General features: G+C 36.5%; 1 protein-coding gene across 1 annotated transcript in view; it reads right to left on the reverse strand.

Annotated features, from left to right (window-relative positions):
- LOC140153223 (cytoplasmic dynein 1 heavy chain 1-like) overlaps positions 1-17198 on the reverse strand; it is a 106910-nt gene that overhangs the window by 84330 nt on the left and 5382 nt on the right. The window contains 8 exon segments of the mRNA XM_072175909.1: positions 489-602; positions 604-649; positions 1533-1753; positions 2372-2592; positions 3943-4129; positions 4823-5078; positions 6040-6213; positions 6801-6909. Coding sequence (XP_072032010.1) covers positions 489-602; positions 604-649; positions 1533-1753; positions 2372-2592; positions 3943-4129; positions 4823-5078; positions 6040-6213; positions 6801-6909 — 1328 coding nt within the window.

Genomic DNA, 17198 nt, shown 5'->3' on the forward strand with positions numbered 1-17198 from the left:
GCTGAAAATCAAACCATAGTTGCTTCCTAATCTGTGAAAAGAGTATGCAACACAAAAGTTTGTCCATACAATGCAATACTGGTGAACAACAGTTACAAATGTTAAGTAAGGAAATATCACTAAAATCATACTGCAAAACATATGTGACACGATCTGGTCCATGGGGGCCAAAGGCGGCAAAGTTGAAACTGATATAAAGGTAAAAATATGGAGTAAAAAAACAATAAAATACATAAGCAAATACACATCAAAAAACTTCATAACTTTGGAACCAAGTATGCTAGACCTTTGGTGTATTCAGTAAATGAAAGCCTATTTTATGTATAATGTAATAATTACAGTGATTCAATTTTCAAATGCCTCCTTTGGCCCCCATGGATCAGATTGTGTCACATATTTGAAGTATATCACAAATTCCCTGGTTTACAAACATTTCTATCCTGCAAGATTTATGACAAACACTTTCACAAATGACTTATAATACTTACCTCAATAGCATTGGCATCTGCAGCATCCATCATTAGCTCATTGACATTCTGCGGTGCTTCATCTGGTGTAGTGCCTGGTGTGCCGGTAGCCTGAGATGTGACAGCAGGGCGTAAGCACACGCACTATCACAGCACGAAGCTGTTCATGTTGTCTACGGAATCTGGTGTGTAAAAATGAGAAAATTGAAACAGTAAGAACTGAATAGTCAAAAGGTTTCAGTTGCATGTAGAGAATATTTGGACTTGAAATCACCAATTATTCTGGAAAAAATAGTCAAGAGTACCTTCAAATATGAGGGTGTGTTGTTAAAGTGCTTTAAACTACTGGTCAATTTGTGTCCATTGTGCAACACTTAGTACACATGCATCATTGCAGACAGCAACACATACATTTGGCGTGGCTAGAACCTTCGTAGAAATTTAGGATAACATTGAATAGACTGCGTCTAACACTGTGTACACTGCATGAATGCGACGGGCTTGTCACATGATGACAAATTGCTTTTCTTGATATGTTCCTATATTCGCAGGGTTCGGTTTTTGCCAGCAAAGTGGCAAAAACCTGGCAAAAACTGTTTTTGCCAGTTTTTGCCTGGTTTAAACCGGCAAAAATGGCAAAAAACTGGCAAAAACACACATATAGTCACTCAAATATTAAAAAGTGACACAAAAAGCTCATAAACAGTAACACACAACTTTTAATGAATCATTCAACATATTTTTTGTCTCATCAAATCCTTAAAATGAAAAAGTTTTGAATTTGATACATGCCACATTTCAATTAAATGCACTTGAGCAAAGAAAATGCATGCCTTTAATATCTTAATATATTGCTTATAATTACAAAATCTGGCCTTGTTACACTCGGGAGCTTATTTTTGAAACTTAAGATGAAAAACTGAACTATAAATCACTTTTTTAGTTTTTGCCATTTTTGCCGGCAAAAACTGTTTTTGCCAAGTGGTTAAAACCGCGGTTTTTTCCACCTGCGGCAAAAACCTGCGAACCCTGATTTCACTACTATTTTTTCATTATATGACTTACTTTCTCATGTGTTCCAATCTGAGTTGGAGCCTCTTGTGTGCAGGATTGACTCTCCATACCATCTTCAATGTCTCTTCTCTCTTCTTCTTGACGATGTCTCGCAGCAATCCTTGCAGTTTTTCATACTCATCATCCCATGTACTGAACACTTCAAAACAAGCTGCCATCACCTTCTCAAACTCGTCATGACTGATGTGCATCAGACGTCTGGTGCCAAGGACCTTTATAAAAGTAACAAGTTAAGAAGTGTAAGATTTTGGTGTGAGCATTGCACATTTCCATACATTTGTAATTGTTTGTGTGTATAGAACGACCATTCTGTGATCCACAATTTAATCTTTGTCATTGCCTTATCCCACATGCAAAAAAACACACATCTTCATTATCAAAGTCATTGTTTGTAGAAAAATTGTGTGGAGCTTACTAAAATGTTGTATGTTTGGCAAAATTCCTATTCCAATTAAACGTACTGCTAGGATTCCTTTTACAAATTAAGTGTACTGCTAACCGGCCAGCGCATATGCACATGCTTGATGTCGTGCACGTGTACACTATGGTTAACTAATAAAAGGAACTTTACAACAGATTTTAGTTAACATTTGTCATTAACGTCAAGTAGAATACATTGGCATAAATGTTTATATTTGAAGTTATCGAGTATTTCAACTCAACTACTAAAATATGTTGAGCTGTGTAAACAATTTGCATCATTCACAAATAAAGATTTCATAGGAGTATAAAATTAATGATCATATTTTTTAAATGAGGATTCTTATTATTATTAAGCTTCCTAAACAAGCGTGCATCCTATTTGTATGTCTTCATACCACAATGTTTACCTTGAGAAGCTGTGTGCTCAAATCTCTGGAAATAGCCTCAACCAGGCGAAGCGCCCTCTGGATAGGGTATTTGGTGTTGCGTATCTTACGCAGATGGATGAAGATACTGACAAGAGCCTGACGGATGCGGTCCAGCTCGGTAGCGGACAGCAGGTCGTTGAGAGGGAAATCCTTCATCAGCGGACTGTAGTCTGCTACTGTTGCTAGGGCTTGCTTTAATCCTGGTAACAGAGAATAATAATATACAACAAGTCATGAACAGCCCTCGAATTAACCCACGGCACCGACGGCATATTGCCGTGGGTGCCCACCCCCATTGCCGTAATGCCCTCAAAATATGTCCTTTACCGACGGCAGTCACTTGCCGTGCCCCTAAATGAAGTTGCCGTGGGTGCCCTAGCCGGTCAGCACTGCCCCTTCATTATAAAATCATTAACAAGTACTGGTTAAATCCCCGCAAAATTGTAGAAAATTAAATCGAAAATCTTGAACACGATCGCTATTTTGAGCATCGTAACCCAGCTATCAATCACAGTATACACAATATTTTGTTGTGAATTAATATTCATTACCCCTACGTAAGCTTACATATTCAGCCAATCACATCGGCTTTTATACATTATCTGGTTGCTATTCATTTACTCGATTGGTCAGAGAAATACCTTCAACATACTATCGACCAATCAGAAACGCTGTTAGTAACTAAAGCTTCCTCGACCACGTGTCGTGAACAAAATCTGAGCGCTGGGCAAATCAATTGTTCTCTCGATTATCAAACATTGACTTCCCATTGCAAACCGATGGCGATACCCTTCCGGTATCGTCTTATCATGTACATGTGAGCCCATCTCTAGATATGTTTTGCGAAATAGTTTTTATCCCGGCGAATTTGATCAATATTATTACCAAAGTTACAGCTGTTTCATCGCTGTTTCGAGTCAGTTTTGCAGCTCAGAACTAGGGATCGCAAAATTAAACTGTTGATTTTTGATTGCTTTTTATTATAAAGCAGGTTTTTTAAGCAATCAGGTTAGTTTTAGTGTCAAGTTGAGAGTCGAATTTTACTTTGGTGTCGAATTCAGCTGACGGTAATGCATCTATTCGCTTTTGAAAAATTGCCTTGGTGCCCTTCTCAAATTTTCAACAGTTGCCTTGATGCCCTTTTGAAATATTACAAATTGCCGTGCTGCCTTGCCTTTTCAGTGAAAATCCACGGCAATTATCAACTTGCCCTAAAAAAGTTGCTGTGCCCCTTCAGATCCTTAATTCGAGGGCTGGTCATGAAATGAAATTGCTTGATCATTTTCGCAAATTGTGAAATTGCAATTGCAGATTTGATTATCCAGGAAAGCTTTTTAGTTCCACAAATTTAATCATTATATTGAAAGTTATTCTTCCCATTCCCCCACCCCCTAAAAATTTTTCAGGAGAATCAAAATTGATTCTTACAAATCTGTCCTGCAGGTCATTTTAAGTCAAATATGCCTCTTTGTTTCTTACATGGATCAAGTAATTCTTGAAGATATAAAATGTTACGTTGCTTGTCTGATAAGTTTTGGTGTTAACAATACCTGTATCTGTGTCAAAGCTGACTGTGGCATGGAATCTTTTGCCGTGTTTCAGGATGTCAAGCGTCAATGCAACCTCCGGACTCTCCCTCTTCTCCTGAATCTTCATCAATGCTCGTTCCAGGTTAAGCCAGAAGCTTATTTCTTGCAGGGCAGTGCCAGATGCTGGGTCACGATCAAGTTTGGTCACCTGCAGATCGGGGTAAATCAAAACTTTCTGTCAAACAAATCTTTCCATATTTCATAGATTCTAAGTTAACTCATCCAGTCTGCAAGTTTCCTAAGGTTTCTTTCAACTCACAACTTTAACTGGAAAAGAAAAATGCATAATTTGGTTATATAGCCAAGGGCGGAGCTACATCATGCGGGTGAAAATAATCAAATCCAGGTGAAAACAACATGCGCAAATCAATTATAAAGGCCACTGCACATTGCGCCTACTGAGCATCGCGTGTGTGATGCCTACGTTGAGTGCGTTCATGGAATGTTTTTATTTTGACTCGCTTGTTGCTAAGGAATTTAGCTCTATTTGTTGCTAAGCACCCGGATGTCCACATCCGCCTATACAGAAAATATGTACCATTTGGAACCATTCAAACTTCAATACAATTATCTATCAAAAATGTGAGTTTCACGCTGTGTCTGATTGAGAATTTGGAAGAACACAGGAGTTTGATGCTGGGGTTGAGAAGTCTGAATGATCACTGACATACTTCACAGAACTTTCATTTAGAATCTTTAATTCCCCTCCAATTATCTCCAAGAGAGTGGTTTGCATGAACTTTTTAATCTATTTTGTCAAATTGATAAAATCGTACCCACAGTCAAATCAAATGAGAGTGTCTCCATCTTGGTTTCATATGATCACAATTTCGACACGTACCTTTTGTATTTCCCTAATCCACCTGTTCACGCCATGTTGTAGTGTGTTCAGGAAGGTTGAATCCTCCGCCTTGTCAGCAAAGTCAATCACCTTGGGTTTGCGTCCCTCCTCACCACACTTACGGATCATAGTGGACACCACCTGATGGATTTGTAATGTGATGTCTGGGATGTCAATGTTCTGTTGCAGGTGCAGCAAACCCATCTCAAGCTCTGCAATTTTCTTTTCTACAGAGGGTGCCATCTTGTCTCCATCTCTGCAACAAAATGTCATTTACACATCCAGTGAGGAAAGATATGAACCTGAAGTACTCAATCAAGTGATTTGAATTTTCACTTGCATTTGGCTCAACGGCATGTATTACATCGAGTCCTGTATTTCAAGCCAGCGTAACTTGCGTTTTCTGTGAAGGCACTAGCTAGTTTTATATACCTCATCTAAAGATTCCTGCCATCTGATTGGTTAAAAGCACAAGCATAGTTTTGACTATGCCTGCAAAAGTAGCTATTCCCCGGGCATAGTTCTGCATGTGCTTTGTTCCCAGCGTCAAATGATATTACGCATGTGTTAATATTTTTGCGCGCTATAATTACGCGGAAATCGTGGATTGTAATCTGTGCCGTTCGCATTGAAACTGTTAATTTCCCTTCCCAAAATCGATGCTTTTAACCAAACGGATGACAAGAATCTTAAGATTTGGTATATAAAATAAATACTGACTGTTTTTTATTCCGGGCATACCAACAACATATTTTGTGTGCAATACAAGATGGCTATTCAAGCTTGATTTCAAGTTTTACTCCATTTTGCCAATCTGACTCATTTACGACATTGTGATCCAAATTTGATTTCTTGTTATTACCAATTACTTGAATGCTAGTGAAGATATTTATATTGAAAATATGGCTGATTTGATGACTAGTTCAATATCCCTCATTGTCTAATAATTTTTTCAACCAACAACATATTTTGTGTGCAATACAAGATGGCTATTCAAGCTTGATTTCAAGTTTTACTCAATTTTGCCAATCTGACTCATTTACGACATTGTGATCCAAATTTGATTTCTTGTTATTACTAATTACTTGAATGCTAGTGAAGATATTTATATTGAAAATATGGCTGATTTGATGACTAGTTCAATATCCCTCATTGTCTAATAATTCGTTTCAAAATTCCACATTTTGACAATGCAAAGGCATACAATTGCCACTTACCTATCTACTTTGCCAGATGCTCTGACATAGGATTTGAAGTATGGTGACACAGCATTGCTGATGAAGGAATGGAGTGTCTCAAATGGTGACCCATCACTCATGTTGATAACTCTCAGCTGACTGGAAATGGACTTGTCAGCATCCATGAGGGTACCACGCTTCAGAAATATCACACTGCAAATACAAACATCAAGGTTTATATTCTAAATTAAATTGAATTTTTAAAAACACACACATGCAAAACATATTTTTAAACCCTTTATGGTACGGTACTCAGAAATAGGAAATTAAGTGTGTTTGCATCTGTATTAAATTTGTGATGTGTATGCCAACAGTATAGCGACCAACTTCCAGAAAATGTGTCCACAATTGCATGGCACAATACAGATTCTAATTTGACTATCCCTATTTGGTAGTACTTAGGCCTAAATGTCACAATGTTGGGTGTGCCAGTGCATGTGTCTTTGCACATGTATGCAACTGCTAGTATTTCAGATAAACTTCAAGAGAGCTGAATCAAAACCATTACATATTGTGTAATATTGTATTACTTCTTGGAAGTGTGCATAATATACTGTTTTATTCTCACATTATTTTATTATAAACACACACCATCATTCCTCCACCATTTTTGACAATATATTACTTTCTGAAAACACATGACACAAATCAAGTTGGTGTCCTTACTTAAAAAGATGGTGATACATGTACATGTGTGTGTGTGGGAGGAGGGGGGGGGGTAAGTTTTAATTTTATCATACCTTGTCATTTTACTATTGGTGAAGTGCACCTCAATAGTGATATCATAGGTGACTTGGCTCTCACTGTCTGGGACATCACTTGCTTCACTAGTTTCGTCATCTTCCTCTTCTACAAATCAAAATCAAACACATAATGATATACATTAGAACCACAAGTAGTTCAACACATATATATATGCCATGCATGTACAATATTCATAAAATGATAAGTGCAGTGAAATCTGGAAATTCTCTGGAAATCATAATAATGTCACACAATATTATTATATTTTGAAAAGGGAAAGAACAGAATATTTCTGCAATAATCTGGAACCATCAACCTTTGATGGTTTACTGCATTTACATTGTATCTATCATCAAGCATTTAGTAATATTTTATTTCCAATTTTTTTTTAAATGTTGCATTTGTAAATGGTAAAAAAAATGATAATGCTGTTAAAAAATTATCCCAGAAGTCTTACTAATGTTACTACTGGCCTATTACTCTACTACATTTGTGTAAGGCATACAATATCTGTAGTTTTAGCAATGTTGTGACTCACAATGCAGGAAGTTAGAATTTAAACAAAATAACACAACCAGGAGGGCACAGGATATATGCAATGTGTCAGGGCCAAAGTTAATGCAAACAAGTATTAGTGCATCTTAAGGTTGATATTTGTTCCATGTAAGATTTGCCTTTAGCCACTGTGGCCTTTATCTTTGCATGTACCGGGCAGGGTTCCCGTTAAGGTTTTAAAAATGTGCGTCCGTAATGACGCAAGTTTGCTGACGAGGTTGCAAAAACTTGCGTCCAGACAGATTTGTGTGCGTCCATCTGAAATTCACGATTATGACGATACACACGCACTCGGTCTACACCTCATCAAATGCTGATTGTTAAAAAAAATAAAAGTGCATTTTAGCCGTGATATTCCATCTCCATTCGCTATGATAATTTTTCTCATTTCAGTGTCATTTTTTTTTTTTTACGTGGTCAAAAACAGGTGCAAAAACATGAGTAAAGTCTGTCAATCTTGAGCAATTTTCGTTCGTACTTTCACTTCCGCATTTCTATTTTTAAATTAACGTGCTGTAGATGCTACAAAAACTAAAACACGCGCTGCCACAAATAATACGAAAAAGGATTATCATTTGGATTTTGTCTTTAAAATTGCTTTTATTCATCGTAACAATAATACTAATAAAGGAAACCTAGATTATTTATGAGAAAATAAACTTAAAATATTAAAAATTGAATATTGTCAGGTTGTGATAAATAATTAAATAAACACCGCACGTTAGCGGCACGTGCTAGCTTGTAAACAAAGCAAACAGCTGTACAGCGATCGCTCGGAAAGCATGCAAAAGTGCACGATTTCCTGACGTTGCATTTACAAATATTGCAGAATTTCATGTATGTACGTCATCCACCAGTGGAGCTCCTGCGCCCCTCCGCAGAACATCCGGTAGTGGATGTTCTGCGCTCGAGGGCGCAGAGAATCCACTGTCGGCGTTGCTGCGCTCCGAAGTAAAATAATAGATTTTCGTATTATAATAACGGTGGATCATTGCTGCGCTCGGCGCAGAACATCCACTGTCGGAGTAACTGCGCCGGGCGCAGTCCCTTATATGTAACGGTGGATCATTGCTGCGCTCGGGCGCAGAACATCCACTGTCGGAGTAACTGCGCCGGAAGTAAAATAATATATTTTCTTATTATAATAACGGTGGATCATTTCTGCGCTCGGCCACAGAACATCCACTGTCGGAGTTCATGCGCCGGGCGCAGTCCCTTATATGTAACGGTGGATCATTGCTGCGCCGGGCGCAGAACATCCACTGTTGAGTTAAGCTGCGCCGGAAGCAATATAATACATTTTCTTATTATAATAACGGTGGATCATTTCTGCGCTCGGGCGCAGAACATCCACTGTTGGAGTAACTGCGCTCGGAAGTAAAATTTCTTATTAATAAATATACATGCGTATAATAACTAGTATTAGGCCTATTATAATAACTATAACTCCAAATTGACAGCAAAATAATGCATTTTCTTAATGAAATTACGGCGGATCATTGCTGCGCTCAAGCGCAGAAAATCCACTACCGGAGCTTCTGCGCCGGAAGTCAAATAAATTATTTGGCGCCGGAAGCAATATAATACATTTTCTTATTATAATACTGGTGGATCATTTCTGTGCTCGGGGGTGGGGAAGCGCAGAACATCCACTGTTGGAGTAACTGCGCCGGAAGCAATATAATACATTTTCTTATTATAATAACGGTGGATCATTTCTGCGCTCATCCACTGTCGGAGTTGATGCGCTCGGCAGTGAATTATTTTCTTATTTTATTAATAAAATGCAATATGCATGCGTATAATAACTAATATTTTCTTATTATATAAAAATAATATGCATGCTTATAATAACTAAACTCCGAGAAGTATATTTTCTTATTATAATAACGGTGGATCATTTCTGCGCTCGGGCGCAGAACATCCACTGTTGACAGCAAAATAATGCATTTTCTTATTGAAATTACGGCGGATCATTGCTGCGCTCGGGCGCAGAAAATCCACTACCGGAGCTTCTGCGCTCGGAAGTCAAATAAATTATTTTATTATTTTATTAATGAAATACAATATGCATGCGTATAATAAGTAATATTTTCTTATTATATTAATAAAAAATAATCAAAATAATAGATTTTCGTATTATAATAACGGTGGATCATTGTTGCGCTCGGGCGCAGAACATCCACTGTTGGAGTAACTGCGCCGGTAGCAATATAATACATTTTCTTATTATAATACTGGTGGATCATTTCTGCGCTCGGGGGGGGGGGGCGCAGAACATCCACTGTTGGAGTAACTGCGCTCGGAAGTAAAATAATAGATTTTCGTATTATAATAACGGTGGATCATTTCTGCGCTCGGGCGCAGAACATCCACTGTCGGAGTTGCTGCGCCGGGCGCAGTCCCTTATATGTAACGGTGGATCATTGTTGCGCCGGGCGCAGAACATCCACTGTTGGAGTTAAGGCGCCGGAAGCAATATAATACATTTTCTTATTATAATAACGGTGGATCATTTCTGCGCTTCGGCGCAGAACATCCACTGTTGGAGTAACTGCGCCGAAGTAAAATTTCTTATTAATAAATATACATGCGTATAATAACTAGTATTAGGCCTATTATAATAACTATAACTCCAAATTGACAGCAAAATAATGCATTTTCTTAATGAAATTACGGCGGATCATTGCTGCGCTCGGGCGCAGAAAATCCACTACCGGAGCTTCTGCGCTCGGAAGTCAAATAAATTATTTGCGCTCGGAAGCAATATAATACATTTTCTTATTATAATACTGGTGGATCATTTCTGCGCTGGGGGGTGGGGGGGGGCGCAGAACATCCACTGTTGGAGTAACTGCGCCGGAAGCAATATAATACATTTTCTTATTATAATAACGGTGGATCATTTCTGCGCTCATCCACTGTCGGAGTTGATGCGCTCGAAGTGAATTATTTTCTTATTTTATTAATAAAATGCAATATGCATGCGTATAATAACTAATATTTTCTTATTATATAAAAATAATATGCATGCTTATAATAACTAAACTCCGAGAAGTATATTTTCTTATTATAATAACGGTGGATCATTTCTGCGCTCGGGCGCAGAACATCCACTGTTGACAGCAAAATAATGCATTTTCTTAATGAAATTACGGCGGATCATTGCTGCGCTCGGGCGCAGAACATCCACTGTTGTTGTTTTTTTTTTGAGTAAGTGCGCTAAGAAAAAAAAAAAAAGTCTAGAGTCTAATATAATATAATATGTTTTTTTGTTTTGTTTTGGGATTTTTTTCTCATTTTACATTTATTTTCTGTTTTCTTTCATCTTCATTCTTTTCTTCTTTTGTCTTTTTTTTTTCTTTCCTTTTTTTTCCGTTCACGTTTCCTTGTCGGTACTTTTCATGTAACCGCAAATGCTTTCTCAGATAATTCCTATTCAAATATAATTCTGATTGACACATGACCACTTGCAATTCGGCCTTTGTTAGTCAACAGATAAGTAGGTGGATTCCCAAACAAGCGGAGGGGGTCCAAAAATTAGCATAGCGAAGATCAATGTCAATTTTAAATCCACGGCAGAGGATAATTATGCTACCGTCCTTTTGTGGTTAGAGATTAAAGGAACCGATAAGCGTGGTTTCATGTCGCGGCATCTAGGCTACACCAAGGCCTACGATATATAGACGAATAAGGAAATCATAAACGCTATTTTCTTATTATGTTAATAAAATATAATATGCATGCGTATAATAACTAAACTCCGAGAAGTTTATTGCTATTAGTATAACCGAATTGACAGCAAAATAATAGATTTTCTTATTATAATAACGGTGGATCATTGCTGCGCTCAAGGCGCAGAACATCCACTGTCGGAGTTGATAATAATAATAATAATAATAATAATAATAATAATAATAATAATAAGACATTTATTAAAAGCGCACTAATACACACATAAAGCGGCCTAATACAGCATTTATAAAAATTACAATATTTATAAAATTACAATACTTATCAATATACAAAATATGAGTTGATGCGCTCGGAAGCAAAATAATAGATTTTCTTATTATAATAACGGTGGATCATTGCTGTTCGGGCGCAGAAGATCCACTGTTGGAGTAACTCTGCTTCGGAAGTAAAAAAAAAAAAAAAAGAGTCTAGAGTCTAATATAATATAATATGTTTTTTTTTCTCATTTTACATTTATTTTCTGTTTTCTTTCATCTTCATTCTTTTCTTCTTTTGTCTTTTTTTTTCTTTCCCTTTTTTTCCGTTCACGTTTCCTTGTCGGTACTTTTCATGTAACCGCAGTTGCTCTCTCAGATAATTCCTATTCAAATATAATTCTGATTGACACGTGACCACTTGCAATTCGGCCTTTGTTAGTCAACAGATAAGTAGGTGGATTCCCAAACAAGCGGAGGGGTCCAAAAATTAGCATAACCGAAGATCAATGCCAAATTTAAATCCACGGCACACAAAACATTCAGAACAATACAGAACAATATCAATGAGGATAATTATGCTACCGTCATTTTGTGGTTATAGATTAAAGGAACCGATAAACGTGGTTTCATGTCGCCGGTATCTAGGCTACACCAAGGCCTACGATATATAGGCCTACACGAATAAGGAAATCACAAACGCAAACTCGGAATCAACTTAAATTTTGGGAATAACCTACTTTGTGGATATCTATTGAAAAATTTCATAAAAAGAGGATGCTAGGATCACGAAATCCTCCTTTAATTGTTTTTGTGACATAATTGTGCATTCTACATTTAATTGTGTTTTATTCCTTTTTTGTATATAATTATGTATGTTGTTGTTTTGAACGCATCGCTGGTTAAATAAATAAATAATAAAATAAATAAATAAATAAATATTTAATTAATTAATAAGATAACGGACCCTGGACGGAACCTGCTTCCAATTCCAAAATCAGAACCACAAAGGGGTAACATTATCAAAGAAAATATCCAAAATATGTTTCACCTTGTGAAACTTATATATAAAAAACGAATCATATATGATATATATATTATATGTATCAAAAACACTACTTTCTTAAACATGTCTAAGGAAAGTATACGTGTTTTCCGAAATATACCACTTTTATCTTTTGAATTTAAAATAGTAGTATAGTTTTATTTTTATTATTTAATATAGGCCTAATAAGAAAATGTATTATTTTGCTTCCGAGCGCATCAACTCCGACAGTGGATGTTCTGCGCCCCCGAGCGCAGAAATGATCCACCGTTATTTTAATATTTTGCTTCCGAGCGCAGTTACTCCAACAGTGGATGTTCTGCGCCCTAGCGCAGCAATGATCCACCGTTATTATACTAAGAAAATCTATTATTTTGCTGTCAATTCGGTTATACTATAGCAATAAACTTCTCGGAGTTTAGTTATTATACGCATGCATAATTATATTTTATTAATAAAATAAGAAAATAATTTATTTGACTTCCGGCGAAGAAGCTCCAAAAGTGATCCGCCGTAATTTCAATAAGAAAATGTATTATTTTGCTTTCAATTTGGAGTTATAATAGGCCCAATACTAGTTATTATACGCATGTATTTATTTATTAATATAGGCCTAATAAGAAAATGTATTATTTTGCTTCCGGCGATCAACTCCGACAGTGGATGTTCTGCGCCCCGAAGCGCAGAAATGATCCACCGTTATTATAATACTAAAATGTATTATTTTACTTCCGGTTAGCTTAACTCCAACAGTGGATGTTCTGCGCCCGAGCGCAGCAATGATCCACCGTTACATATAAGGGACTGCGCCGGGCGCAGCAACTCCGACAGTGAATGTTCTGCGCCTGGCGCAGAAATGATCCACCGTTATTATAATACGAAAATGTATTATTTTACTTCCGAGCGCAGCAACTCCGACAGTGGATTCTCTGCGCCCGAGCGCAGCAATGATCCACCGTTACATATAAGGGACTGCGCCGGGCGCAGCAACTCCGACAGTGGATGTTCTGCGCCCGAGCGCAGCAATGATCCACCGTTATTATAATACGAAAATCTATTATTTTACTTCCGGCGCAGCAACTCCGACAGTGGATTCTCTGCGCCCCCGAGCGCAGAACATCCACTACCGGAAGTTCTGCGGAGGGGCGCAGGAGCTCCACTGGTGGATGACGTACATAACTCAGAATTTACTTCAATTCTCAGCAGGTGGGTCAAAATTTCGGGGCTTTTAGTATCTTAAAAATATAAAAGAATAAAAATTTCTTATTTTTATCATCAATTAATGATAAAATTTGAAGTTTTGTCAAGCGTCCAAATCCATGTGACATGGACGCAAAATACTTGATTAGCCATGTGAATTTGCGTCCAAATTTGTAAAATACGCGTCTGGACGCAATGACGCACACTAACGGGAAGCCTGGTACCGGGTAACACTGATTTATTCTTCTTGGAACTATTACAAAACAAATGAATTTATATAAAATGTAGCTATTTTTTAAAATGAAACTTGCACCCTCTCCCAGGTGGCGTTGTAACCAAGGGGAGTTGAGGACACAGCTTAGTAACATTGAACTCAGTCATTTTCACCAAGCTTCATGAAAACCCAATGTAATGACCTTCAAATGATGTGAAATATTGATATAAACTAAACACTTCTTTTAGGTCTAACCAACTGTCATCACAAAAGGTAGGATTAAATTAATTGGACAAATTTTTTACCAAAATCTTACAAATCTTAAATGGCCAAAATAGCCAGTGGACCCATTCCATGTCAACTCCAGGGATGTGCACCGCAGCACCTCTTCAATTTTTTTCTTTTTCTGTGTGGTGGTAGATATTGATGCGAAAGTAAAATCCGAAAATTTGAGCTTTATACTCCATTTCGTTTTCCCGTGGCATCAATTTGAAATTTAGGGGGGTCAGCATAAAAAATGTGTCGCAACGCGAAAGACGACGTTTGGAGGTCCATAAATGTATAAAGGGAACCCTTTACAATTTTGAAAAGTATGTATCCTGGGATACTTATTTGTGTAGAATTCAAATCTGGCATCAGAAAACTTGTAACTCCTTTACTTTAAAAGATATAGGGCCCTCAAAATGCAACTTCGTCCATCCAGGACCAACTTTGGGGGTCAGAACTCCAAAAGTAAAAATAATTTTATTGTCCATTTTTTTGCCAGTCAGAGCCCTTTGGTAGGACATTACTCTTATCCAATTTTGAGCACATTAGAATACTTTTAGCTGAGATATTACCCATGCAAAACCCCAATTGTACATTTTTTGTACATTTTGACCCCCCTGAAAATCAATGTCAGACAATTTGATCCTACCAAAGGGCTCTGACTGGCAAAAAAAATGGACAATAAAATTATTTTTACTTTTGGAGTTCTGACCTCCCAAAGTTGGTCCTGGATGGACGAAGTTGCATTTTGAGGGCCCTATATCTTTTAAAGTAAAGGAGTTACAAGTTTTCTGATGCCAGAGTTGAATTCTACACAAATAAGTATCCCAGGATACATACTTTTCAAAATTGTAAAGGGTTCCTTTATACATTTATGGACCTCCAAACGCCGTCTTTCGCGTTACGACACATTTTTTATGCTGACCCCCCTAAATTTCAAATTGATGCCACGGGAAAACGAAATGGAGTATGAAGCTCAAATTTTCGGGATTTTACTTTCTCATCAATATCTACCACCACACAAAAAAAAAAAAAAATTGAAGAGGTGCTGCGGTGCACATCCCTGGAGTTGACATGGAATGGGTCAGTGGGGTTTCTTTGAAATTCTTTCACTTCTTATTTCTGCTTCGGATGGACAGAACTCCTTCCTGACAGTTACGATATTACTATTTAGTAATGTTATTTCAACAAATTGGGTAAAGAATAACAAAATTAAAATTTTTGCAGCTTGTAAAATTTGGCGAACCGTGAAATTGAATAGAAATCACATTACATTCAGAAATTTGTTGGTACTGTGGAAAACTGGAAAATACAAGCAAGAGTCTTTAATACATGATATAAAATATTTGTCTAATTAACATAGATCTGTAATTCTGTATGTGTAGAACAAAATTAAAACAATGTAGTGTAAAATTCTGTCTTAACAAATAATGTAAAGTAATGGGATGTAATCTAGAAGATCAAAGAATAACATTTTCATCAACTGTCATGTTTTAAGTAAGGTAATTCTTTTGTCTAAAATATATACTAAATGATTGCAGAAAATTACTGTAAATAAACAGATCACCTGACATACAAGAATTAAGCAATGCAAAGCAAATTTCACAATACAATATGGTCATTTTCACGGTAAAGGGTGTAACTTTGGATTTTTAACATTTTAATCAGTAGTGTTCTAATAAAGCCACAGAATTCCATGATTTTTGGCCACATAAGTCATCTAGTTAGCAGCTACCTTGGGTAGCATAATCAGCTTTGGGAGTTACTGCGTTCAGTTTTAGCAGGCTTAAATGTACTTAATATTGCCATTTTGAAAAACTATAAAAACAGTAACATTTTGTAAAACCCTGTGTTTTCTTCAGTTAGTTCATGGATAATTTTTCTTATCCTGAAAGTACAGTCATATGTTCAGTAAACACTGCCACATTAGATTTAATTGTGAACAGCCCTGTATTTTTGAGAACCGGACTTGATATTTGTCGCTTCGGAGGCTTCATTTTCCGTTAACAAATGTTAACAAACTTTGTGGGTGTAGCTTTGGTTCATAATTCTTGGTTATTTCTTCACTTCTTCTTGATTCATAACAGTTGTTATCTTAACTTGAAATGGGTAACAAAAATTAGTCGATTTGCAAGCTTTTAAAATTTTTATAAAATCTTGACTTCAAAGAGCCGTTTTTCCGTTAACTTTTTGAAGCCTCGAAACAAACTGTTCAGCAAGCTTGTGCAAATATAAATAAAAGAGCTCATCCAATCTATTTATCAAAATGTAGCAAAGTAGATCCTCAAGTCACATGTTTTTAAATCGTGGAGATATATATCACCGTTTGAAAATGGGACCCAATACAAACTTTCCGTTAACAATTGAAGCCTCCGAAACAAATGAAGCCTCCGAAACAACAATAAGATTAATTATCATCTATGCATATCTAAATTGGTGTGTTTCATACCGATATCTGCATTGTAATTATTACTTGATATGTGCAGAATGTCATAAATTAAAAAAATTTTTGACATTATGGTTAATGTTTGAAAAATATACTGATACCCAAAAAGCCTGTTTCGGAGGCTTCACATGCAAAAAACACCATACTTAACAAATGGGTGAAAAAATTAACATGTGATAAATCTACAATATCTGCCGCATAGAATCATTGATTCAATACACACAAGAAAATAACAGCTTAGATGATCCCAACACTGTTGTTTTCAAAAAAACTACTTCTGCAATGTTTAACAATTGTTAGCATGAAGCCTCCGAAACAAAAAAATGACTTGCTGTGATAATTTAATTTTTGTCACAACTGAAATTCAATACTTAGAAGCAAAGCATGAACATTGGTAATTGTGATATTTTTTACCTATTTTTTTATGTCAACTTGTAGTAGTTAGCCAAATATTTACTTTTATGATCACCTGTGTTGTTAACTGAAGCCTCCGAAACACAAATCGCTTGAATTGCCAATTCTAAAAAATAACTCCAATTTCTGTGAAACTTGGCTGGGAGGTTCCTTTCATCAAGTAGTATTTGTACATGAAGTTAGACATTCAAATTATTTTAGGAACCCAAATAAAACTTAAAAAATATGTTTAAGGTTTGGAAACTTCCATTGTAAATGACACTTGATGTTAAAAATTTTCAAAACTGCAATTACAAACATAGC

Source organism: Amphiura filiformis, chromosome 5, assembly GCF_039555335.1.
Source record: "Amphiura filiformis chromosome 5, Afil_fr2py, whole genome shotgun sequence".
NCBI lineage: Eukaryota > Metazoa > Echinodermata > Ophiuroidea > Amphilepidida > Amphiuridae > Amphiura > Amphiura filiformis.